A 27,121-nucleotide genomic window follows, 5' to 3' on the forward strand; every position below is an offset into this window, starting at 1 on the left:
CTTGCATCTTCAAAGTAGGGTAAAACAGTCCATGGAAATTATCCTGCCAAATCCTTCTTTAGGGATTTTCCACAGAAATTCCATCTTCCTTCCTGTCTGAATATGGATGAGTTCTAAGGAGAAAAGATAGCTTGTCTAAAAGGAAGGAGGGAGACTGCTGGGAACACAGCCATAATATTTTCCCATCTGACACTTCAGAGTGGCTTTGCATCCTATACATGTATATGTATATGTATATTTAAGATTCCACAGACCTATAAGGCAGAGAGAGGGAGACAAAGGAAGAGGAAGAGAGGAAGGGAGGGAGGGAGGGAGGGAGGGAGGGAGGGAGAGAGGGAAAGAGGGAGGGAGGGAGGGAAGGAGGGAGGGAGAGAGAGAGAGATAGAGAGAGAGAGTTAGTTAACACCAGCACACCCTGTGACAACTGAAGAAGAGCCTCATGGTCCAAAACTAAGGAAATGTCCAGATTAGCACAGGTAAGAGGCCTAACTATTTCTTATTCTCTTAGCTAAAGTAGCATCAAAGAAACAAAGAAAGTAAATAAAAATGTTTAATAGGAGACTTTCTGGTAAAAGTCCATTCTTCAGTGTACTAAAGAGGTTCTAAATAAATAGTCAGAAACCACTAAATTTTATCACTACTCTAAACAAGTTGGAAGCTACCAAGACTTACTCCTGATTTAGGGCAAAAATTGCAAACAGTAGTGTTGGTTAGAGCTACTCTTTTATTTCAGATGCTCTAGTTGCCATCCAATGAGCCAGAGTCTCTGTAATTACTCAACTGTTTGTGAATAGAGTGGGAAACACTGAAAAATGGTTAAAGAAAAATAGAAAGAACATCTAAGACCTGGGTGGTGGTGGCATCTAGTGCTGGCCCTGAATTTAAATTCTACTACTGAATCATGTGTGTGTATGCATGTACACACATGCACACACATATTAAGCAACACTAGTACTTTTAATTTAAACAATCATTAAAATATTTTGTGACTTAAATACAATGTAAATCTGGTAATTATATGGGTATTTTTTCACAGAAAACTCTCACATCTGAAATACAAATCCCCTGGTTTCTTTTTTCCAAGCAAAGTAGAATACATTATGTTAAACCTTCATTTTCATAAATAGAAAAGAACAAGCCAAACCAACATAGAAATCTGTCACATAGTAATCTATTCCACTGTAGTTCTTCAGGGCTTTGATAATATTAGCTATTGTGCATTTAAATTCTGTAACAATTAAAACTTACTTTACAGGAAAATAAAGGTGATTCTGTATATGCCATGTGAATTAACCCACATTTGCTCTAAATAGTGACAGCTGGAATGCCACTAGCTGTCTCTAAAGATTGTTGGCCTGGTTGAAACCAAAAGTCGGCCACAATTAAGATGTACCTTTTATTTATTCATTTATTTATTTTGCCAGTCCTGGAGCTTGAACTGAGGACCTGGGCACTATCCTTGGATACTTTTTGCTCAAGGCTAGCCTTCTGCCACTTGTGCCACAGCACCACTTCTGGCCTTTTCTGTGTATGTGGTACTGAAGAATTGAAGCCAGGCCTTTGTACAGGCTAAGCAAGCACTCGACCATGCTCCCCAGCAAAATGTACTTTTAAATCCACTTGTTACTGTTAATGGAATGTTAAGGTTTGCACTGATCATTGCTCTGATGCAAACCATGAAGACAGAAACTGATGGAAGGAAATAGGTTTATTCCAAGCCAGCCCTGAAGAAGACAGAGGACATTCTTCATCTCAAAGTAACTCTAGGACCTGTATGGCACAGAGCTTTTCTAGGAGCAAAAATAGTGTCCAAAAAGAGCATGGGCAGGATGCCCAGATGTTGGGTGGTGGTCTCACCTAACGGTGGGTCTCAGAAGACCCTCTGCTTTTGTAAGAAGACCACAATCCACTTCAATCTCCTGCAGCTACATTACCAAATCCTGACTGGATTTTTGGGAGCTGTGAATTAAGAAAAAACAATTTACTGAGATAGGAAAATAGGAGAGACAAGAGAGTGGCACAGGGCAGGCAGCTAGCCAGAGAAACCTAGTGCTGCTGTCACTGCTCTGCTGGCATGGGGGTTGGGCACAGACTTTTATGCTTTTATAGGACTAGGGGAACTGTCACACAAAAGTGGTTTTTGGATTCTCCTTTGGTTTGGGAAATCCACAGAAAGAAACCAGACAAATGGAGATCATGTTTATTCTAAGCTCTCTGTCCAGAGATTTTGTCATTAGGCCAAACTACATCACTGCCCTATCCCAACATAGATTCTGACTCTGCCCAAGCAGCCCCAGCGTCATTCTGCTCAGTTTACATTCTGTTCCTCAGCAGCAGCAGCAGCAGTAGCAGCAGCAGCTGCTGCACCCCACCATCTCTGACCTCCAGTGATGCTTATTTATCCTATCTCTAGACAAAAATGTCATCTGGTCAAGGATGGCCACAAAAGACGGCGCATGCATGTCAGTCAAGTCTCTATGTTACTTAAGGTAGCACATACATTCATGTGTTGAGGTTACATGGATATGCTCAACCAGCTGAATCCTACGCCTTGGGAAATACAAGCCCAAAGCCCTCCAAGATTAGGGTGAGAGAAATCTAGCTTACCATTTACCTTCCAGGCTGTCTTCCTTTCCATGGGTTTTGTTAACTGGGCTCTTTTTCAGACCATGATTAGAATTTCACACAGGTGAGTATTCCATCAATCCACATGGCTCATTTTTCACACAAGCTCACCTCCCCATTCCACATTCCACCTGGCCTTTGATGTTTCTCTGACTTCCATAGCTCCTTAAGCAGAGCCCCTTCCGCATTCTCTCAAACAGCAACAACAATAATCACAACAAAAACGATTAGGAATAGAAGGCAAAAGGAAGGGAGAGAGAGAGAGAGCAAGAGATGAGGACCCACAACCTTTCCTAGTATCAAATTAAAACTGCTAGCAAGGATGAAGAAGAAAGGAATTCATTCATCAAAGGTGGATTTATAGGAGCACAATCATTATGAAAAGCAGTATGGAAGTTCAACTGCTGAAAACTCAGCAATCTCACTAAGGGCATTCACTAACGGGAATAAGGTCGGTGTGTGGAAGAGATACCTGAACTCCTACTTTTGATGTAACCACCAGAGTGAGTAAGCAACCCAAGTATCCATTAGTAGATGAGTAGAGGAAGAAAATGTGATGAGAGAGAGAGAGAGAGAGAGAGGCAGATAGATATTTTAATATATATATAAATATATAATATACAAACACATATAATTTAGATATCCATCTTGCATATCTATCTTACATTCCCTTTCTCTAATTCTGATGTGGTAGAAAGAGTCCTGCTCAGAATGATTGCTAGCAACCATAAACCAGCCTGGCAAGTGGTCTTCTGTGTAACCATAGTTCAAACCATCAGGCCTCAGCCTAGGATGCTGAGTCTCACAGGACCAATTCATCTGATTTGTAATTCCATCCAGTATATTGTTGAGTTTTTCAAGATGCTGTTTTATATTCCTTATTTTGTCATGTTAATTAATTAATTAATTTTTGGTCACATGCTGTGTCCTGGAGCTTGAACTCAGGGCCTCTCGCCCTCCCATGATTTGTTCATTCAAGGCTGATGTTTTATCACCTAAGCCATACCTCCAGTTATGCCTCAAGACCCTCTCTGAACTGCAGTCTTCAGATCTCAGCCTCCTGAGTAGCTAGGATCACAGTTGTGAGCTGCCAATGCCCTGCAAGATTTTTAATAACTTATGATTTCTGGGGCCAGGAGTCTGGCCTAGTGGTAGAGTCTGGCTTAGCATGCACGAAGACCCAGAATTCAATTCCTTGGTACCACATACATAGAAAAAGCCAGAAGTGGTGCTGTGGCTCACGTGGTAGAGCTTCAGCCTTGAGAAAGCCCAAGGACAGTGCTCAGGCTTGAGTTCAAGCCCCAGGACTGGCAGAAAAAATAACTTATAATTTCCTTTCCAAGGACAGATTAGAGCAAATTCTCCTCTACCAAGCTCTGCTTCTTTCTGCCAGGAGTCTTCCATGCCTGACCGTGGGCTGCTATGACTAGCCGATGATTGACTAAATTGATCCCTCAGGGTATGAGCACTCTGGGTTGTTTTTCTAGTTGGGTAGATCTTTATTTGTAACTCTTGGGTAAATAGCAATTGCTGTTTTTTGTTGTTCCAAAGAGGGCTCTCGATTCTCCTGATCATCTTTCTCTGTCATTGGGCCACGGTGGATGGGACAAGATCAGCTGGCTTCCAGAAGGCAGAGTATTCAGTAATGTTCGGAGGGAGAAGATGATGTCAAAGTTTCTCAAAGGAAGTGTCCTGAAGAGAGTGTTTGGCTCACACCAGATGAGATGGGAGACTCCAGAGGACCAGAGAGAGGATTCCAGCCCCACTTTTCCTGGTTCCAGAAAGTAAGTTCTGACACAGGAAATTAGATGAAAATGCAAAATGACCTTGTGCTGTATGACTAGGAAAACAGCTAAGTCCAGGCATCCTCCTGCTACAGGAAGACCGAGGTGGATGGGCCACCTGCACAGACTGGGGCACACAGGGAGGGACCCGGGCCTTGGGGTACCCCCAGAGAGGACAACGGGAATGACACATGGACCAGCTGCACTGAGGGGTAAGATGCCCCAGCCCTAGCCACTTGTACCCCATCTGCTGCCACTGAGGCCGATGATAATGGGGAAGGAGTGGGAACCTCTCTCGTGGGGGTCCTCTTTGGTCATCTCCTCCCTATCCCTATGCAACCCTGATGCTTCTTCCCCTAGAATGCAGTCACAAGGGTCTCTTGCAGGGTTCCTTCCCAGGACACACACCCAAGGGGATGCCTAAGCAGTTTACCCTGCTCAGCAGCTGGATTCCTCCTACCTGCTTCAACCCCAGAGCAAATGGATCTGGCAGGTGGATCTAGATACAAGTTTATTTCTAGTAGATAATACAATGTAATCATCAGCCAGAGATAAGACAGTGAATTTGTCATTTTTCTCAGATATCCTTAAATCCACTGATGGCTTTATTCTCCTTTATTTCACAAATGCTTTTCCCTTAAATGGCAGTGGGTATTGTAGACAGGACGGTAGTTTGAATGTTTACTGTCTCCTGCACCTGCCTGAGATTCTTATTTTGCCCATAGGTGAGGCTGGTTTTGCTTTAAAATGTATTACTTTTTGTTTTGTGTAGTTAACACCAAGCTTGGGTCCCTGTCATAAATTCCACCCTATTCTTTTCCCAATTTAAAGGTCCCTTTTCTTTTCTTTTCTTTTCTTTTCTTTTCTTTTCTTTTCTTTTCTCTTCTTTCCTCTTTCTTTCTTTCCTTCTTTCTTTCTTTCTTTCTTTCTTTCTTTCTTTCTTTCTTTCTTTCTCTTTCTTTCTTTTTGTGGGTCATAGAGCTTGAACTCAGCCTGAGCTCTTCAGCTCAAAGGTATCGCCCTACTCCTGGGCCTGGACATTGTCCCTGAGCTCTTCAGCTCAAGGCTACTGCCCTACCCTGGAGCCAAGCCCCGCTTCCCATTTTTTTAGAGGTTAATTGGAGATAAGAGTCTCAGTTCTTTTGTGCCTGGGCTGACTTTGAACCTTGATCCTCAGATCTCAGCCTCCTAAGTAGCTAGGATTACAGGCATGAGTCACCATGTCCTGCCTAGGTCATTTTTCTTATTTAATACCTTCTTTCTCACCTCTAACTTTAATTTCTTAGTCTCTGACAGTTTGACCTCCCAGCTCACCCTTGTCTAGGCCATTTTGTTTCCTGTTGAGTTCATAGGGTTACCTTTACCCTATTCCCACAGTTCTCTGCTTTGTAAGTAGGGTTAAAAGTGGGCTGAGGCTGGAACACAGGGCCATGAACAGGTCAGGCTAGCACTCCTTCTGAACTACATCCCAGGCCCTCTTAGCATTTTTCTTGGCCTCCTTTAGATGGGGAACCAAGGCATATGCTCTCCCCCCCACATCCGACCCCCATCCCCACCCACCTGGGGCTCAAGCTCAGAACCTGGATGCTGTCCCTAGCTTTTTCACTCCAAGATGACACATTACCACTTGAGCCGTAGTTCCACTTCCAGCTAATGGTGATTAATTTGGACTTTCTTGGCTGGGAACATTTCAAAACACTATCCTCAGATTTCAGCCTTCCCAGTAGCTAGGATTATAGGCATGAGCCCCTAGTGTCCAGCTCAAGTTCACACTGAAGGTCTACAAATGTAGACCTTACCCCTATGTATGTCTGTCCTACAACCTGTATAGGAGACAGAGGAGCAGCTACAACAAAATGGAGAGAAGAACTGGTGAGAGTTATGACACTAACTTCCAGGAGTCAAGCATCACTCAGGAGGTATGGCAGATGTTCTTGAACTTGTGCTTTGGGCAGCAGCTCCCATTGCTGACACGTAACTCCCACTGAATCTTCCTGCAGAGGTAATCTTGCTTGTTGCTGTCTCTTCCTGTGCATATTTCCAATATGCCCGTTGGCATACTGGAGATAGCCAATGGAGGGAATATTGCTTTCTTTTAATGAAGGGAAAAGCTTTAGCATCTCCCTAAACCTCAAAACATTCTTAATTGCAAATGTATTTCAGTATAAAGATGCTGGGCCGGGAGCATGGCCTAGTGGTAGAGTGCTTGTCTAGCATGCATGAAGACCTAGTTCAATTCCTTGGTACCACATACAAAAAATAAACCAAAACAAAACAAGCCAGAAGTGGTTCTGTGGCTCAAGTGGTAGAGCTCTAGCTTTGAGAGCTCAAGCTCTGAGTTCCAGCCCCAGGACTGGCAAAAAAAAAAAAATGCTCCCTTGTCAGCAATCAAGCAACAGTCATTTTTTTATTTGCTTGCAGGGTATTCTGGTGAAAAAAATTAGTAAGGCATGCTGGATATCAAAACTATCTAACAACTTCACAACCTTAAAATATTTTTATAACCAGTGGATGAACCTTTCTTACCAGTTGATACATTTGTTAATTTTGCTTTGCAAATAGGTCAGTTTTCACAAAGTTCACTTTGTTGGTTTAAATATAAGGCTCTTTCTCTTATATGTGACCCCCAAAACACAGAGCATAAGAAGCCTGGCCTCATGTTCAGCCTCTGGAATCAAAATCTATAGCAATATTCCGTATTTATTTTTCCAGTGCTGGGGACCAGATAGAGGGCCTCACACACTCGCTAATTAGGTACTCTGCCACTAAGCCAGGCCCTTCGACTTTTTGGTGGTTTTGGAGATAAGAGTTTTACAACCTTTTCCTGCCTTGACTGGCTTGGCACTGTGACCCTTAGACTCAGCTTCTTGAGTAACTAGAATTCCTGGTGTGAGCCACTAGAACTGCTTTGTTAACATTTTAAATCGACGTTCAAATCCTATGTGCCATTTTTAACCAAAATGAGAATGAAATCATACATGATTGGAAAATTCTTTTCACTTCCTGAAGAGCAGGCGTTCTCAAGCTGGTAATGGTTTGGTAGGAGAAAAAGAAATATCCTCAGGGATATAGCTTCTGTCATCTGGGAGGCAGAAGGTCATAGAGCTCTGTGCCCTTTGTCATATTTTCCTTATAAAAGGTGTAAAATTGTGTACTTGAGCTTTATAATTTTTTTACTCTTGAAGTTTATCCTAAAACAAATATTGTTTTAGAACTTATCTCACTGGAAGTTGGATTTGGAAGTACCCATTTCTGAAAATAAAATCCTCTCACCTGGAAGGGATAGTGCAGCAGGTGGTAAGAAATCATGAATATGTATATTTATGCTGGAATAATTAATTATATCAAAGGGGTGGTGGTGTCTGGAGTATTACTTGTTTTATGTAACTATTAATTATCATTTTTTTCATATACATCCTTCTAGGCAAAATTAACAAGGTAAGAATATTTGGTTTAAAATAATTCACAAAATATATTGTTTGAAATAATATGCATGTTCTTTAAAATTTGTGTTTTTCTTCCTTTTCAAACTTAAATTTAAAACTTGTATTTCTGTAACCTGGGCATGATGCCTCATACTTGCACATTTTAGCTACTCTGCAGGGAATTGAGAGGATCATGGTTTGAGGCCAACCTGGTCAAAAAGTTCTTGAGTCCTCTTCCCAGTCAATGAAAGCTAGGCATAATAGTGTGCCGCTGACATCCCAGCTACACAGAAAGAGAAAATAGGAGGATTGCATTCAGGTCAGCCTGGGCAAAGATGCAGGATCTTATTTAAAAACTAAGCTAAGTAGGTGTCAATGGTTCACACCTATAATTCCAGCTACTCAGGAGGTTGAAATCTAAGGATCATGGTTTGAAGCCAGTCTGGGCAGGAATGTCCATGAGATTCTTATTTTCAGTTAACCATCAAAAGCCAGAAGTGGAGCTGTGACTCAAGTGGTAGAGTGCTAGCTATGAGTGAAAAAACTAAGGGAGAGTAGCCAGGCCTTAGTTCAAGCCCCAGGACAAAAGAAAGAAGGAAAGAAAGAGGAAGGAAAGAAGAAAGGACAGAAGAAAGGGAAGGAGAGAGGGAGGGAGAGAAAGGAAGTAGGGAAGGAAGGAGGGAGGGAGGGAGGGAGGGAGGGAGAGAAAGGAAGAAGGGAAGGAAGGAAGGAAGGAAGGAAGGAAGGAAGGAAGGAAGGAAGGAAGGAAGGAAGGAAGGAAGAGAGGGAGGGAGGGAGGTGAAAAAATCATGCAATTTCTGAATTATTGTCCATGATTTTTCTATCGTCAGAATAGCAAACAAAGAATATTTCATTTATGGAGTTATCCATTTAATGAAGGAAGTACTATGGAGAACAGGTAAGAAAACAGATTCTTCAGAAGTGATCTTATCCTTTCTTTACCTCAGCTTCCTTCTCTGTGAGGGGTTGAAGCTTCCTTCTTAGGGATGTTGGGAGGATAAAACTGAGTAATCGTGATGTTGCAGTGATGACAGTTATAATACCAATACAAAAACTTTCTTTTGGTGCTGGTGATCTAACTCAAGGTCTAGGAGCGCTCTCTCTTTCTCTCTCTTTTTGCTAGTCCTCGGGCTTGAACTCAGGGCCTGAGACTGTCGCACTGTCCTTGGGCTTTCAAAAGGCTAGAACTCTACCACCTGAGCTATAGCACTACTTCCAGCTTTTACTATGTATGTGGTTACTGAGGAATTGAACCTGGGTCTTTGTGCATGCTAGGCAAGCACTCTAACGTTAGGCCAAACTCCTGGCCTATCTCTTATTTTTTAACTGAAGGCTGGTGCTCTACCACTTGAGCCGCAGCTCCACTTCTGGCTATTAGTAGTTAATTGTAGATAAGAATTTCATGAACTTTCCTGTCTGGGCTAGCTCTGAATTGTGACCCTAAGAGCTCAGTCTCCTGATTAGCTAGGATTACAGGTGTGATCCATTAGCACCTGGCTTCAGTGAAATGTTAGAATTTTTCCCCTCCACATGCCATACAGTGAAGAGTAAATTCATTTTCATATAGTGTTTGATATTTCTAGGATTCCTATTCATATCATTCTCTGTCTACCACCTTCCACCCACCACTTTCTTCCTTCTGCAGATTTCATGTATAATATATAGTACATGGACTGTGTCTACTAACTGCTATAGATTTGAAGTGATTTTCCTGGAGTTTTTCAAAGGCAAGACAGTATTCCTATTTAGCTAAATGAACATATTGTATCACTTTCTGTGAAGATGAAAGCATTTTCCACATCTTAGATTATACTACCTTTAAGATGTTCTAAAAATATATATACAGAGACTGCCCATCAATTAAATGCTTCAAATCTTCCATTTCTAGTTATCTTTTATTTTTTTCTGCTATGTTGCCTAGCCGCAACTTGAATTTCTGAGTTCAAATGAACCTTCTGCCTTTATCTAAGGAGTGGGCAACACAGGTGTGAACTGTAACACCTTGCTCTCTAGTTACTTTAAAACAAATTAGAGGGGCCAGGAGTTTGGCCTAATGGTAGAGTGCTTGCCTAGCATGCACGAAGACCCAGGTTCGATTCCTTGGTACCACATACTTAGAAAAAGCCAGAAGTGGTGCTGAGGCTCAAGTGGTAGAGTTCTAACTTTGAGAAAAAATCCAAGGACAGTGCTCAGGCCCTGAGCTCAAGCCCAGGACTGGCAAAAAAAAAAAAAAATAGAAATTCAGCATTTCATGACCAGATCTTTATTTTTATTTTTTGGTGGGTCATGAGGCTTGAACTCTGGGCCTGGGCAGTGTCCCTGAGCTCTTTGGCCCAAGGCTACTGCCCTAACCTGGAGTCAAGCCCCACTTCTGGTTTCTAGAGGTTAATTGGAGGTCCTTTTGTGCCTGAGCTGGCTTTGAACTTTGATCCTCAGATCTCAGCCTCATGAGTAGCTAGAATTACAGGCATGAGTCACAGTGCCCAGCCAGATTTTTTTTGTAGTTTTAGTTTTGTTTTAAAAATAGTATTTCTCCTAAAAGAGCATATTAATAGAGAAATTTCTCTATTTTCTCTAGTTTCTCTAAATTGGAGGCAATTTTTGTTTCATAGACACTGTTGGCTTCCTTTTTTTTAGAATGATTTTCAAAATCTGCAGTTTCTGCTAACATAGAAACCTTCCTTTTTTTCTCTTTTTTTATTGTAATTAATAGAAGGGTTACAGTTATAGTCACCAGATAGAAGGTGCATAACTTCACAAACATTTATGCCCCTTCTCATTTTTTTTGTCACCATTTCCTTCCCCCACCCCTTCCCCATATTGTCTTCCCCCCTTCCCTTTCCTATTTCAAATAAACAAATAAATGTATATACAACATATCAGATAACAAGGTAAAATATTATATCAATATGAGAATAACTAAAGGACAACAAGAGATGAGAGATAACAGTACATTAAGAACAACAATCACATGTTATATAGTTCTTATTTCCATATCCTGGAGGTCCTTTCATTTAGCCTGAATCTATATGGCCTATGTATCTAGGTTTTGAGCTATTGTAATCCTCTGCTAAGAGAGTCCAAGGTTTATACTAATTATTACAAATGAGGGAAACCATTGAGCCTATGTTCCTTTGGGTCTGGCTTATTTCACTTAATATGTTTTTTTTCCCCAAGTCTTTCCATTTCCTTAGAAATGGGGCAGAAACCTTTCTTTAAAAATTTCTTTTTGGAAGTGGCGTTATGACTCTAGTGGTAGAGTGCTAGCCTTGAACTGAAGAGCTCAGGAACAGTGACCACGCCCAGAGTTCAAGCCCCACAACTGAAAAAAAAAAAAATTCTTTCTGCTAGTCCTGGTGGCTCATGCCTGTAATCCTATCTTCTTAGGAGGATGAGATTTTTTGGGGGGATTATGTTACCCCCCACACCCCGCTCTGGCAGGAAAGTTTATTAACTACTAAAAGAGCCAGAAGAAGAGCAGTGGCTCAAATGGTAGAGCTCTAGTCTAGAGCAGAAAATCTCAAGGATTGCTCCAGGACTGGCATACAATTTTTTCTTTTTATCAGGATGGGGGCATAGTTCAGATGGTACTTGCTCAGCAAAAACAAGGTCCTGAGTTCAAACTTCAATCCCAGGCCAGGGTTCTTATATCTAATTCTAGGTTAAAAATGAACATTTCACTATAATTTCACTTTGAGTTGATATCCTCATTCACAGACACTGGAATTGCACATACTACACAGGTAAATAGTTATAGCTAGATATTGTTGGCCTTTGTGGTTATTCATAACCACAGTTAACCATTTTTAGGTATCATAGCTACCCGTGACTGAGTGCTAGTGGCTTATGCTTATAATTCTGGCTACTCAGGAGGATGAGATCTGAGTATTTCAGTTCAAAACAAGCTGGGACAGAAAATTCCATGAGATTTTTAATTCCAAACTAACCAGCAGAAAAGCCAAACGAAGGTACAAGGCCCTGAGTTCAAGCCTCAATGCTGGCATAGCCTCCTTCACACCCCTTCCCCACCAAAACCAAACCATCAAAATATAATATTCCTCTGCTTGCACAGGGTACCCAATGTTTCAGTCTTTACTTAAAAGTATATATGCAATTTGAAACTTAACCTATTTCTATATCAGATGATATTTTAATTCTAGTCAATAATGACACTTTTTTCTTTTTAAGGGAATTGGAAAACTCTTCAGTGGAAAGTGGCATTAAGGTAACCACTAATACCTCCAGGATCTTCCGTCTAAGCCACTCTTTAGCAAATACTCTAGCTGACCACCCAGTGATGATACCCTTAGGTCTCTACTGGCCGTATGCAGATGGAAACTTTTTAAAGGCCAGAAATGAGTTTCCTATTAGTTCAAGCTCAACTATAGAAAGCTCAACTATAGACAACAGCGGTGATACTTTATCCATCCCTCGTTGGAATATAAAATCTGAACACAGCAGTTTGGAGGAAAATTTAACAGATGAAAGTGATTTATCTGACAGCGAGAAGGCCAGTGATACTTTATTCAGCTATTCCCAAAAGATGGAGCTGAACTTAAAGCCAGAAACAATAGACAATATGGAAGAACCTTTCAATGAGGAACCAGTCGATGTGTTTCCATATCCAGATTTTCTGCCCCCTCCTTTCAATACTCTGGACTTGCACAGAATTGCTGTCTCAAAATGTGAGAGTTGGAAGATGACAGTGGAACCATCAGAAAGCTCCCTAGGGATCCTGATAAATCGTTTATTGGAACTGGAAAGATTACAACACACTACTATACAAAAAGAGAGGCCACGACCACAGTCAACTTTCTGTACTCCCATTGTTTCTGAGCGACCCACCTCTTCCAAAGCTGTGTTGAAAATGAAACAGCCAAAACTTCCTGACCCTTCAAGTTTTCAGATGCCTTGTGTAGATAAAAGTCGAGAAAAGAGAAAAAGCATTTCTGGATCCAGCAAGCCTGAACAAAATGCTTCAAGATGGAACTGGAGCAATGCTAACAAACACAAATGGAATTCTAGACCACCATCTTTAAAAAATTTATCCACTACAAAACAGTTGACTGTGACTTGTGATGTTTTTAAGAATCCCAAAAGTTCAATTTTAAATCCAGGTCAAGAACTGTCATCATCCAAGCCTACTACTGGGCAAACAACTCAAGCACTAATTAAAATGGTCTCAACAAGATGTCTGCCACCACGGTCCCCAATACTGATTTCATCTGTACCTCTGTCTTATCCTGAAAATCAAAGGGAAGAAATGAAGGCACCAAGGAGCAAAAAGAAACTTTACAAAAGACGTATACTACTGAATAGACCATTCTATATTCAGAAACTAAATTGTTTGTCACCTTCGTTTATAGCTAAGGGTAAGCACTCTCCTATTGCTCAAAAATAACTCTTTCATATAGATCAATACTGTATGAGTAAAGGTTTTGAAAAGCCCAGCTAGAACACAGTTTATTATTAAGAAACAACCTCCTCAGCCCCCAAATAATTGCTTGGCAAGATATGGAGTGGATGTGTGAGAAGGTCACTGTTGAGATGGCTTCCATGCTTGGTATTTGCCTTTTTTTCTTTTTGCATGTTAGGTTGCAGAGATAGTTTACTTGGCAAACTAATTAGAATTATCAATCTTTTGTGGTTTTCTGCTATGATTCCCTAGTCAATAAATGTTATAATTGACTTTCTGTTAATTCTTTTCTTATTTTACTTTTTCATCAGTCATGGGGCTTGAACTCGGCCTAGGCACTGTCCCTGAGCTCTTCAGCTTAAGGCAACTGCTCTACCCTTGGGCCTGGGTGTTGTTCCTGAGTTCTTCAGCTCAAGGCTACCCCTTGAGCCACAGCCCCAATTCCAGTTTTCTAGTGATTAATTGGAGATGAGGGTCTTTGGTTCTTCAGTGCCCAGGCTGGCTTTGAACTTCATCCTCAGATCTCAGCCTTCTGAGTAGCTAGGATTACAGGCGTGAACCACCATTCCTGGCTAGTTCTTTTATTATATCCTATTATGCAAGCATGTACCTTATTACCTGCAGTGATTTTCCTTAGTCTTCTCCCTTTGACTCCTTTCCCCTCTCCTGTCTCCACAATGCTAGCATTCTGACCTCTGGGCATCTGGCCAATCAAAGTTAAGAAGCTGCTGTTGCATTAAGGGATTTTATTAGATTCTTCCAAATCCTTAGAAACTATTTCTTAGGGTCCTTCTTTATAATCTACAAGAACTACTAATTTTCTACAGATTTAGGTAGAAAATAACTTTTATCCATTTAAATCTAATAGTTAAAAAGTGTTGGAGAACAGTAAGCTCACAGTTTACAAAGTAACCAAAACCACATTACTGGTTTATTTTTCTCCCAAGCTTCTATATTGCTTTGAGTTTTAACCCTGGTAAGGGAAACACAAAAAACTAAAAGCTCCCCCATTAATTGGCAGAAAAGGGATGTGATGTGCAAACTTTAGATCAACAAAAAATCAGAGAACTTCTTAAAAGTCAGTCCTGGTCTTGATTTCAAGGCACAAATGAAAGCCAAGTTTGGGCAATATGATCAAGACCTGTCTACCCCAAGTGATTCTAATGTAGAATGTTTGTGGATCACACTTCAAAAAGATACACAGGAAAAGTGCAGCAAGTTGTATAGATGCATACTTTGGGGGCACATTGTAACTTGGTTTTAAGTGGATGACTGGTGAATTCAAATGGATTCTTCTAAACATTACAAAATAACCGTTAAAATTTCACTTACTCCCAGGTACCAAGTAATGCTGCATTATAGTACCATAATGTTGGCTATTATTTTTTTTTGTAACATCCTCCCACATGAGATGGATATTTGAATTAGGGTTGCTTGAGGTAACCCATACATTGCAGAATAAATGTAGCTTGCTTCCTTTTTAAAAAAAAAAAAATTTTTATTATCAGTTGTAAGGCTTGAATTCAGTCTAGGCACTATCCCTGAACCTTCTCATGCAAGGCTAGCGCTCTGTAACTTTGAGCCAGAGTGCTGCTTCTGGTTTTCTGGTGGTTAATTTGAGATGATTCTCAAGGGCTTTTCTGCCCAGGCCAGCTTTGAACCCCGATCCTCAGATCTTGGCCTCCTGAATAGCTAGGATTACATGTGTGAGCCACCAGTGCCCAGCTAGTTCCCTTTTTTTTTTGCCTTTGGTAAGAGAATAAGGCTTATATAAACTTGAGGCCTCTTAAGAGGCACAGCATTTAGATAAATAACCACAAGAAATTTCCTGAAGCACAGTAATGTAGAAAACTTAACCCGGCACCCTTAATTAATATAATGGAATTGACCTCTATCTCATGAGTCTCAATACTGCAAACCTTTCATAGGACTTTTTACACTCAGTTCCAACTCTCAATAACCCCTGTTATTTCTATCATTTTTACTCTCATCTATGTAATTTTTAAAGTTTTGATTATTCTTAGAGCAGTTCTTTGTTCTCATATATCGTCATCCCTCTACCTTTAGGTTTATGATGTCATTTTCCTAATACCCTTGGGAATGGTCATGCCTGCCTACTTCACCACTGTTCTGATAGGTAGCAGGTGGTCTTACCTAGTGAGCAGCCACACGCCAACTATCTGACAATCATTGGGATAGTTGTGAACGACAGTGGCCACAACCCTGACTTGTACTGAGAATTCTAGGCCAGACCTGTCACCCAACAGTGCCAATGCTTGAAAAAGTTTTCCTTGAATTGTTGGTGCTTTTTCTAATTGGTAAAACAGATGAACTACCCTTTATTTCATGCACTTATGAGACTGGTGGAGGAATGACAATGTCAAACAAACTACAACCTACTTCTTATAAGGAACATATCAGGAAGGACACATACAGGTCAACACAGACATCAACCCAGACTTTACAGACCAAGGGATAAAGAGAGATGACAGGAAAGTGCACCATGGAAGCAGAGGCCATACAATGAAGAGGATGTGGAGTTACTGGACAGATCCTATATATGGAAGGACAGCTTCAGTTCTTTAGAATGAAAATGGGCTTTGACATCTTCTGCTAAGAACATACACATATGGCAAAGAGATGGAAACAAAAGTTATGCATTGTTTGTGTGTGTGTGTGTGTGCCAGTTCTGGCATTTGAATTCCAGGCCTCACATTCATAATGGGTTTTTCACTCAAGGCAGGTGATCTAAGCCACACTTCCAGCTTTTTGCTTGTTAAATGAAGATCAAGAATTTAATGGATTTCTGCTCTGCAAGCTGGCTTCCAACTTTTGATATTCAGATCTCACCCTCTTGAGTAACTAGGATTACAGGGATGAGCCACAAGCGTCCAGCTAAGCACCAAATTCTTATTGGAAATATAAGTCAATTTAGGATGGGATGGGAGAGTGCTAATGAGCCAGGGTCCTAAGGAAAAAATTAAAGGAGCTACTGAGCCAGGTCCTCATGTTTCAGTCCTGTAGTCTTCGCTACTTAGCACGTGTGAGGCCCTAAACTCCTTAGTACTGCAAATTTAAAAAAGCAAAAGCTAGTTAAACACTCACCAGAGGTTCCTAACTACACTCTAAAATAGCTTCATATCAGGAATACTAGCAGAAACACTGCCATCTCAACTATGGAGCAAAGGGACTGATATTTTTAAGATCATTAGGTAAAATTATAGAATCTTTTTCTATGTGCCTAGATCCTAAAATAAGACCAGAAGTAGTAAATTTGCAGAAAGCAGAAAAGTAGCCACATCAGCTTGATGCAGGAAAGACATAGCTCAAAGGAAACAAGGATGGGGCCAAGAGTGTGGCCTAGTGGTAGAATGCTTGCCTAGTATGCATGAAGGCTGGGTTCATTTCCTTAGTACCACACACAGAGAAAAAGCTGGAAGTGGTGCTGTGGCTTGGTGGTAGAGCACTAGCCTTGAGAAAGCCCAAGGCTCTTCCCAGACCAGGAGGTTAAGCCCCAGGACTGGTAAAGAAAAAAAAAAAAGTGACTTCATCATTGCAAGAAAACTAGAAGCTAACAAAATTGTTCAAAACCAACTTTACCATAATTCTGGCTGGACTGTAAACATATCACACACAGATTAACAAAGCAGTTTGGATGAACATTTAGCTGAACTTAGCCCATACATTCTCATATCAGCTTACTACTCGTGTGCATTTTTCTGTTTATTCTCTTTAGAGGCCATGTAAATGTAAAGGTTTTATAGTACATGTACACACACACTACACACCTGTCAAGTGTACCACCTAAGGTAGGTCTTTCAGATAGATCCTGATCCCTACCATCCTAAACTGAAAGTCACAGCCTGAAATGCCTTCCCCAGCTGGGCTGAGCCTCATTTACAATACAGACGCTTCCCAACCCTCCAATTTTGCTTTGCATGCACTAGACATAGCCCAGTGTGAAAGGCTTCCATATAAACAATGAACCAACCGACTGAAATGATTGTAGACAATGTAAATCAGCTCACCATTCACATTCCCATGGCCAGAAATGAGAACTGGACTATATGAGACTCACGAATATACCAGCCTTCAGTGTCTTGGCCTTAATGCTTTGAAAACATTCTGATGTTACTGAGGAAAACTTTGATAAGCTGTTTCCATGCTGAAGGTTTTCTGAAGGGCAGGTTTTGCTCAGTAGTTTGGACACTCCATAACTCTCTATCACCCCAATATCTTTAACCCACCGGTCCCTAACCACATTTGAACACAGAATAAATACTTTTCAAAGCAGCTATGAAACACCAGATTAAAAAAGTGCTTTATTTTCTAACTGAAAAGTAAATGTAAAATGCCAAACTCAAGCAAAGGAAAAAAACAAAAAACAAAAAACATCAACAACAAAAAAAGCCTAAACAGCAGACAAGATGGTACCAAGAGTTATCTTTATTGAGCTTCCCCACAAGTCATTTGGGAACATAAGTTGCTTAAATCCAAGTTACAATTCAAATGCTACCATGGACAATTGGGATATACAGTGAGCACTTTCAGAGACCAGCTTCTGTATCTTGACCACTAAATGGAAAGATTCTTCAGAGGAACAGTCCCTTACCCTACATACAGAAGAAGAAAAAGTAAGGAATCCACAATATCTCAAAATAACTGGAAAACACTGTGCAGTCAATTTTGTATAGATCACTGACATGTAAAAAGCACACATGGATTTATGCTAGCACTAGCACACAAAAGTATATTCGTGGTGGAGCCCAACTGCAAATGGTGTCATAACTAAAGGAGGTAAATTAAAAATTTGATATGGTTTTTTATGTATCTCCAGCACTTACAACATTTGGCCTAAATCTCAATTTCTTTGTTTTACTTCAGAGTTCTTATTTCAACCTATGTAGCTAGCTAGCATTCTGCTTATGATGAGAGTACAAGTAAAGCAGAGTAGCAGGAATGCAGATCTGGAACAAAACTGTGAACATTACATTTCACCATCTCTACCACATCCTATAAAGCATCACATACTTTGTACTGTAAAAATGTCTTGAGTATTTTCTTGGGAAATTTAGAAAAAAAGTAGTTCCAATATCAAGTCAAAATTATATTGCCTTACCACACAGAACAATTTAGAAAGGAGTGAAATGAGACAGCCATTGGGAAATGAACAGGATGCTGATTATCTTTGGTAGTGCTAGGAATTGAACACCTTGGGCACTCTAGACAATTACTCTTACCAGTGAGCTACCACCCTGACCTCACAAGATGTAAAAGTAACGACATAAGGGTAAATACAAATACTAAGGGGTCTTATTTATGACAGGAGACTCTCGTTTAAAATCTCAACACCCTCTCATTTCTGATGGCCTCTGAGAACCAAGTTTACATAGAATGTAGACCTATATTACTCCATCTAACCCTAGGGGAAAAACTATGACATCTTTGGGAGCTATGCTTAAGACTCATGAAGCCTGAAGTCTGATAATCACTTATCATTTCTCCCATCAAATATTTAAAAAGCCAAAATTTCATGAGACAATTTTATTTGAAAAGTATTGTTCTGAAACATGAATGCAAGTTTGTTAAGTAGATCACCTACTAAATCACCTCAATCTAACAAAGGTTTTAGGGAGTTACAAAAATTCTGCCACAGGAAAATTATGAAATCAAAACTGTGTTTATGTGTGTCAGGCAGTTTACAAGGTTCCTTCCAAATGGATAAATCTAGGAATGTTAAATTTACAAATATGGAAAAACATACATTACCATCTTTCTCTTTATTTAATGGTTGTGAATATATTTGACCTATTTTTAGACCATGACTTGGTAAAAGTCAGAGAACAGATACCAAAATTGAATAGTGTTCTTGAGACCTCTTGCACCTTCTTGAAGCTACAGAGCATCTTTAGATGCCCCGTATTTCTGCAGCTCCTGTCTTTCTAATAATCCTTAGGATTATTTTGACCACTGTGCGTTGTTATGCAGGATCTCACTTCTTCACATGACTGAAGTTGAGTGGTGTTTTTATTTTTGAGGGAGGGAACATGGCAGGAAATATGGGCAAATGAACACTTTACAGACAAAATACCACAGTAGCAACACCACTCTAAATATCAAACACTAACAAAACCCAAATCATAATGCTGAAAACTCAAAAAATTAAGACAAGAATTAAATGAGAATTCATTTTTTTTAATCTTTTATAGGACAGAAACCTGAGCTCATGTCTTCTGGTTGTCATCATCTTCCACTGAGCTGCACCTAAAACACAAAGAACAAGTAACAAGCAACTTTGTTTTTTTTTTAAAGAAGGACTAATAGTTTTGAGGCATGAACTGTTTCTAGTGGAAGTTAACTTACTAAATAATTACATAAAATGAAGCCATGAAAACCACCAGAAACACCAAAATGTCAACTATTTTGAGTGAAAATAACTACAAAAGATTTGAATATGCAGCATATTATCACCAAATAAAGTAATGGTGGGAGAATCACTATCCAGTCATTAAGGTGGAGAAGCTGCACCTGTGATGCCTTAATTTAAAAGGCTTCACTCGACCTGCAGATGGAATCACCTTACATTTATTTTAGTAAGTCTAAACCATGAAGAGATGGGGCATGGGTTCAGAGGTGGCTTATTATATCTCTATCACCTTCCTGGCTGTGTAGTTCATTTCATGTCTTTAAATGGAACAAAACCCACCAGGAGAATGCTGCTATTCTGATTTTCCATTCTTGAATGCACCAAAATGTGCATGCTTGTTGTAATTAGGTGCCTGGGTAAATAAAAAAAATCCCATTTACAATTTAAAAGTATTATTTAAACCCCTAAGATCTGTTTGTTTACTTTACATACTCCTCCTCAGGGAGACAAAGCATTAACTTACCCCCCAAACAGGAATGATTACATATAGTTCTGACAATTCTTTTCTACCATGGTAAAAATATGAATCCTTTGTGTTGCAAAACCAAGCTGATTTACATGATTTTGTTTAAAACTGTTGCTAAATGTTTATCTACACATGCTGTCAGAAATAACCTTGTTAAGAAGGTGAAGCTGGTGTCTCAGCAAATCAGACCCCTTGGAGAAGGCGTTGAATGGCCTGTGCCCCGTTTTCCTTTTTCTCTTTCCGCACCATCAAAAGGAAAAGTGAGAAAATAGCAGAAACATTAGTTAAATCCTGAATGATACCCAGTAACCTACAGGAATAATCTCACTAAACTGTAAGCTGACAATATCTGTAGGACTTATTTTTGGATGAAATAAGTATAGGACCCTAATTATTAATAAAATGATAAGCTTTGGCCAGATCTATGTCTTTAAGAAATAATACTTTCAATTACTTTCAGGAGAAAGACAAAGGTTACTTTTAACTATTTTCGGTTTACCTGACTTACCAGCACTGAAGACAAAAATCTTTTAAAAATGGCTACAAATGCCTTGTTCACAAAAGCCTTTATTATCTAGTGATGCATACTGAGAACATACAGAAACCTGCATGGTCCACTCCACATGCAGAGGAACAATCTTCACTTTACAGTGAGTGTCAACTGTTTTATGCAATAGACAACACTTCAAAGTCACATTTTTAAAGAAAAGCTTCATTTACAAAAGAAATAAAAGGTAAAGAAGCAATTACCGCTTTTAAAAAGCAGCTGCTTTGTTCAAGAGTGGAAGGTTTATGCCTGTATCGAAAGACAACATGATCACAAATAATGAAAACAATGAACAAATGAAAAACATTTTTACCATAAAGCAGTACACTTTCAAAAATGACATACAAATAGTTAAAAATTTCATTATGTTGTCTATCTAACCTTTAAATATGAGGACTTTCAGAAGCAGGCCTCAACATTGTAATTAGTAAATGAAACTATGCATTGTTTCTATGTTGCTAGGAACTGTATTTAACAAAATGTATAGAAAGTCTATAGCAAGTTGATTTAAAAAAGGAAAGTTAATAAGAAACAGTACACTGAAGGCGCTCTACCCATCAAGCGCGTACTCTTCAAATTTTACATGTGATGAACAGAACAGAAATTGTAAGTATGCCACAGTTGCAATGCCAAAAAAATAAAATGAGATCAGTTATCAAACATGCAGGGAATTCTGCCACAAAGCTAATATCCCTCATTTGTCAATTATTATTCCAATAAAATAACATCTTAAACACCAGTGATGTTGATGGTTTAGCTTACCTTCAGTGTACTGAATGTTGTACACAACCTGCTTTAAAAGAGGAGACCATCCCTGCAGGCAGGCTCAAGAAGGAACAGACCCCCTTCGGCACTGACTACACCAAGGGCATGCTGCTGTGGCCTGCACACACACACCTAGGAAAACGTGAATATAAACAGCATTTATGCTGGCCATTGTATCCGAAGACCAAAATGAAGCCAAGTCTGCTAACAAATCAACCACCCAATATTACTACTTGAAACAGATGCTTTTGTCTTTTATGGGAACTGCAACCATATACATTAGTACTGTAACTTGTGCAGTCTTGCCAATTAAACAGTTCAATGGTGAAATTTCACATAAGACACAAAACAACTAGCATTTCTAAAAGGAATATCACCCTTGGTGTTAATTCAAATATATCATGCTTCCTCAAATTTGTTGGAGAAATATATTTATAAGTTTATATACATTAATAATAAACTGCTGTGAAATTTCTTCAGTCTTTGTATTTAATTACTCAAACCCTTGGAGTATCTTCATCTCATTTTAAATTTTTTCCTGGATGAATGCATGCTGTAGGGCCTGGTTGATGCTAATTCGTTTGGCTGGGTCCAACATTAGAATCTGGTCCAACAAGTCCTTTAGTTGGTGTACTTTTTTACGTTGGTCTTCAGGAAGTCGCTGGCACCCAATCAAGTCAGCCAACAGGTCCTTAGTTGGGTTAATGGTGCTCATGACAGTAACTTTCTCCTAAAAATAATTTTTACAATGTATATCTCTAAATAAGTTACTAAATGTACATTGACATAAATTAGACTTTTGTCTACCATAAACATTAGAAAGGTATTTATACAAATCCTGATCAGCTACTCTTTTAAAACATTCATGTGTCTTCTCTATTTCTTACATCTTTTTAAACAGCAACTAAAAAACTTGAATGGAAATGGCTCCAGAGTGAACAATGAAAACGGATCGTTAAGAGCCCACTGCCTGAGCTGTGCCTTCCCCAACAATACTCAGGTGGCTAGAGGTGACACCTAAACAGCCAACAAATGTCCTGGAGTGCTGTGATGAAAAGTAGGGATAAAATATAGTGAGGGCAAGCACAAAGAACTCATTATTTCAACCCATATATGGACTGTGTGTTTTAGTGAGACTTTGGGTATATAACGCCCGCATGCACGTGCACACATGCGTGTGCTCGCTCTCTCTCTCTCTCTCTCTCTTTCTCTCTCTCTCTCTCTCTCGCTGCCTGCCCCCCCCTCTCTGTCTCTGTCTCTGTCTCTGTCTCTCTCTCTCTCTCGGAGCTGGAGTAGTAGGGAAGCAATAAGCCCAGGGTAGTGGCAGGGGGGTGGGGGTGGGGATGGGGGTATAAAAGACAACAAGATCTAAACCAGTGAGCCTGTCAGCCAAGTGTAAAATAGTGGGGGAAGTGGGGAGGAACTGCTCAACAAAGCAATGGTCATGTCATGAAGTACTTAGTTTGCCACTTTGGGGAACACTGTCTTAAAGGAAAGAATGAGCCAAGAGGATTTCAAGCAAGGAGAAATCATCCAACACAGTACCCAGGCTAAACAGAATGTTGGACAATGGGAGGTAAGGGACTTATATGACAACACACAAACTCATACCAGAAAGGCATTTTAATCCCTCCTCTTTTCATAACCTGATGTACTTTATTCAGAAACTGGTCAAGAGCAAAAGGAATTATATACTTTGCTTTAAAAACCATTCAGTTTTATGTAATACTAGTAGTCAATTCATTAATAATGAAGCACTTAATGTACTTAAAAAACACTTACCCTCTCTGTTACTTTATCTACTTCTGTATACATAAAGTTGAGATTTTGATCAAAATGTTGGTCTTTAAATACACCTTTCCGGATCATCTACAAAATAAAACAGAAAAGTTGGCTTTAAACTATTATGAAACAGCCTGGCACACTACCAACTGAATATATGACAATTCACACAATTATTTAGACTCTGAGTTTGTTCTCAGAGCTCTATTAAAAACATCTTTGATAAAGCTAATCCATGTGTTTCACCTAAAATTATTTTTCTTTTTGCCAGACCTGAGTACTGTCCTTGGACTTTCTCAAGGCTAGAACTCTACCACTTGAGTCTCAGCCCCACTTCCAGCTTTTTTCTATGTATGTGGTACCAAGGAATTGAACATGGGTTTTTGTGCATGCTAGGCAAGCACTCTACCAGTAGGCCAAACTCCAAGCCCTAAGATTTCATTTTGAATGAGATGGTAACTTAAATAGCATCAAGTTGTACTTTCATTATCTAAAACAGGGACTAAATAACTTTTGTTTTTTGTTTTTAGGAAAACTGGTAAACAGTTGCCTTTTCCCTTGATAGTAAGGAAAAAAAAATCTAAATATATTAGTTACTTTATAAACTACATTCCAAAAGCACTGATAAGTCACTTTTAACTTTAAAACAACCACAGATATATTTGATTGCCGTGTAGCTTATTCTAATGTAATACTCCAATGTAATAGAATTTGTACAGTATCTATAAACAAACTAGATCATGATTTATAAAGAGACAATTCTTTCAGGAATTCAGTAAAGAAGCTGAGATCTTACAATGCTAAGATGTAACTCTCAAGTAGAATTTTTTTTTTCTTTTTAAATTTTGGCAGTTTGGGCCTTGGGCTAGCTAGGCAGAAGATCTACCACCTAAGCTATACTTCTAGTCCTTTTTCACTTTCCTATTTTCAAGTTGGACCTTGAGATACCATCCCCCTACCTACAGCCTCCTACATAGCTGGGATGATAGCTGTGCATCATGCCTCGCACCTGTCCAGGGAACTGAGCATGAACCTTGATCCTCCCAAGTAGCTAAGATTAGAGGTTTAAGCCAAAATATCTTAGACATTTACTTTTCTTTCCCAAATAACCTCCAATCTTCAAACCAATTGCTATTAAATTTTCAATGTTCACTATTCATTCTTTGATAACCAGATACTTCCTTACCTTTCAACATGACCTGCATCTTTTTTCATGCTGTCTCCAAAATATATTTGTAATTCACAAGATATACTACACCTCTATTACTGAAGCAGTTCTTTCATTAAAATCTTTCTTTTGGTGATTTTTGGATGGTAAGATCCATTATTTAAACACAAGAAACAGGAAAGGAGCTAAGGAAGCCTTCTAGCTTCTATAAATCTTTTATTTTACAGCTACAGTGCTAAGTAGTCCCTCATGTTACAGGAAATCAAGACCCTCAGAAAACTGGTGTTAGTATCTTACCTTATTTGGCATCTTTCCTTTGAGATCCATGGCAAGCTTCAACATATGGTTATTCGTTTTGCCAGGAAATAAAATTTTTCCAGTATAGAGTTCATATAAGGTACAACCTACAGACCACATGTCTATACCATAGTCATAGCTTTTGCCTATAACTGAAAACAAAGAAAGCTTTAACACATGAGGGTAAGAATGACTGACCATTGTTTACTTTTACTACCAATAACTGGGGACTTAGCCTGGACTATAATCATAACCTTAATTCCTGAGTTTGGTAGTTAGTTTCATGTTCTTTCCCACTAATTCTTAACACATATTCTAAAATTTGAAAACCTTAAAAAAAAAGGGATAAGAAAGGGATTAAAAGGGCAAGCAAATATATATCTCTTCTCTCTTTGCATTTTTACCTTTGGAGAGGGTGCTTATCAACCTCAACCAAGGCAACAAGAAGAGAAAAACCAAAGGTCCCATATAATCCATAAATGTGATGATAATCAGACCTTGAATAATCAAGAGCAGTCTTCTAAAGTCGAGGATTTTCCACAACTGTTTGCTACTCTTGCTCGACATGATCAAGACTCCTGTCCCAACTACCTTCATTCCACCTGAGGAGGATGAACTTGCTACGGTTCCCTTCCTCATGAATGAACTCGTGCAGCTGCTGAAGTGTGATGGAAAACAGTGCTTAGACATTAAACATGCTGTTTCCACCACACGATGGCCCAGGTCAAAGAACACCATAAAAAACTTACTGATCTCAGGAGCACGATAAAATCTACTGACAAGGTAAGGCGTTATGTCATTATCCGCAACATGAGAAGCCGACCCAAAATCGCAAAGCTTTAAAATGGTTTTTGATTCATTAACCTGAAAGACAGTTTCCAAAATTTAACTCAGGCCAAGAATAATTAAGACAAGCAAATAAAAATGGGCTTTAAAGAAATTATGTTAATTTCACTATGGAGAATGAGTCACTCATTTAAAAATTCCTTTTCTATTTACTATAACAAATTTCCAATTATAAATTATGAGCTCTCAAATTTTTCTTTTTACAATTAGTGAAAACTTTTCCAGCAAGGGAACATGGATATTACCAAGTACATTTAATTTTAACAGCCAGCAGCTTTAGAAAAGTAAGGCAGTAAGAGAAAATCTCACTTCATCTTCAAGAAATCTGATTAACTTTATTATTTTCTAAAACAAAATGAAAATATTCACTAATAAAGAATTCAGACTTAAGTTTCAGTTGCCAGAATTACATTGGCAATGAAAGGAAAACAATGAGGTAGACAAATCTGGACCAAAGAAAATATCAAAATACTCTTCAAAGCTGATCCGACCTCCCTAAACTTACTAATCTTAAAATTCTAGGAAATACTAATCCCTTCAACATGATATTAGTTACGGATATGTTAAATCTGGCAAAAGTGGTAAGCATGAACTCTGTATTAGTCATTGGTTCTTGTGCCTTTGTAAATATTTCCACATACACAGTAACAGTGACATCTGCTGAGAAAGGCTGGAGCTGCTCCCATGACTGCTGCCACTCATGAGTCAGAAGCATGTTCAGGATTAACAAGTGCAGATAATTCACATTCCAGAGTCCCTTCCCCCCTTCAAAAGAGACACACACAGATTCCGAGTTGGGACTTGAACTTGGCCTACTGTTTCCATCCCAAAGAAATGTAAAACACTTTTAATAACCTTAGGAGCTCTCTAGGGAAATGTCACATGCAAGGTTGATGTTACAGACTGCAATATCCACAGCTTGGGCTAAAAATATTGGATTTTCACTAATAGGCTGTGGGATCTTTTTTTTTTTCTTTCTCAGGAAGAAAAAACACTTTCTAAAAATCGATGAGAAAGTTAGCATTAATTCAGAGGAAAAGGTGTTGTTAAAACTTCTAAAACAATGGCAAATGTCTTATTCTGTAAATTCCATAGTGGCTACACAGGTATTCATAACTTTTAAAGCACTGTATTTTACACAGAACTTGCTGTGGATGCTGTATTCACAATTGTAAAAGCAAAGACAAATTTGAGGTTAAAATGGTGACATGAGCTAGGCAATTCTCCCACTCATTTACAATAGCATTTTACTAGAATTACCCACTAATCCTGTCCCCAGATTGTATTAAGATACAATACTAAGCACAAAAAGACAAAGTGTCAAAATATTAATATCATAGTCCTGAAAGAAATATCAATCATAGCTCAAATTCCTAGTAAAGGACATGTGTGGTTTTTCCCAAGAATCTCTCCTAGGTATTAACTGTACAAGATCCAATGCATTCATTAAAAAAGAAAAAAAATAAAGAAATGTAGAATATGTTCCCAATATATTCACTAGGAATTCTCCAAGTTGTGAACATGCCTCAAACCTTAGAGCACAGAACTGGAA

At 39.1% G+C, this 27,121-nt stretch overlaps 2 protein-coding genes across 8 annotated transcripts in view; one reads left to right on the top strand and one right to left on the bottom strand.

Moving 5' to 3' along the window:
- The first annotated feature begins 383 nt into the window (after positions 1-383).
- Positions 384-22,656, top strand: Fam217a (family with sequence similarity 217 member A). Of its 4 annotated transcripts, none has more exons than XM_090356401.1 (9): positions 384-476; positions 4,177-4,409; positions 4,505-4,621; positions 6,241-6,328; positions 7,622-7,706; positions 7,834-7,847; positions 8,686-8,753; positions 12,044-13,227; positions 22,378-22,656. In XM_090356401.1, the coding sequence occupies exons 1-9, from the start codon at positions 459-461 to the stop codon at positions 22,419-22,421; spliced, it is 1,851 nt and encodes a 616-aa protein (XP_090212527.1). In that variant the 5' UTR covers positions 384-458; the 3' UTR covers positions 22,422-22,656. The 4 variants fall into 4 exon arrangements, with proteins under 4 accessions (XP_090212527.1, XP_090212526.1, XP_090212530.1 ...); XM_090356400.1 differs by lacking the exon at positions 22,378-22,656 and adding an exon at positions 19,481-19,876; XM_090356404.1 differs by lacking the exons at positions 4,505-4,621; positions 22,378-22,656 and adding an exon at positions 19,481-19,877.
- Prp4k (pre-mRNA processing factor kinase PRP4K) overlaps positions 19,888-27,121 on the bottom strand; it is a 35,044-nt gene continuing 27,810 nt past the window's right edge. Inside the window, exons 12-17 of one of the 4 annotated variants that reach the window (XR_016539333.1) lie at positions 25,473-25,587; positions 24,724-24,875; positions 23,259-23,345; positions 21,474-22,206; positions 20,314-20,400; positions 19,888-20,050 (exon numbers count right to left, since the gene is read on the bottom strand). Coding sequence is in view for 1 of the 4 variants with exons in the window: in XM_090356399.1 (XP_090212525.1) it covers positions 22,003-22,206; positions 23,259-23,345; positions 24,724-24,875; positions 25,473-25,587 (558 nt within the window). In the remaining 3 variants the exon portion in view is untranslated. Of the gene's footprint in view, positions 20,051-20,313; positions 20,401-20,711; positions 22,207-23,258; positions 23,346-24,723; positions 24,876-25,472; positions 25,588-27,121 lie in introns of those variants that run through there. The other 3 variants (XR_016539332.1, XR_016539331.1, XM_090356399.1) reach the window with 3 other exon arrangements.

Source organism: Megascapheus bottae, chromosome 22 (assembly GCF_031878675.1).
Source record: "Megascapheus bottae isolate mThoBot1 chromosome 22, mThoBot2.hap1, whole genome shotgun sequence".
NCBI lineage: Eukaryota > Metazoa > Chordata > Mammalia > Rodentia > Geomyidae > Megascapheus > Megascapheus bottae.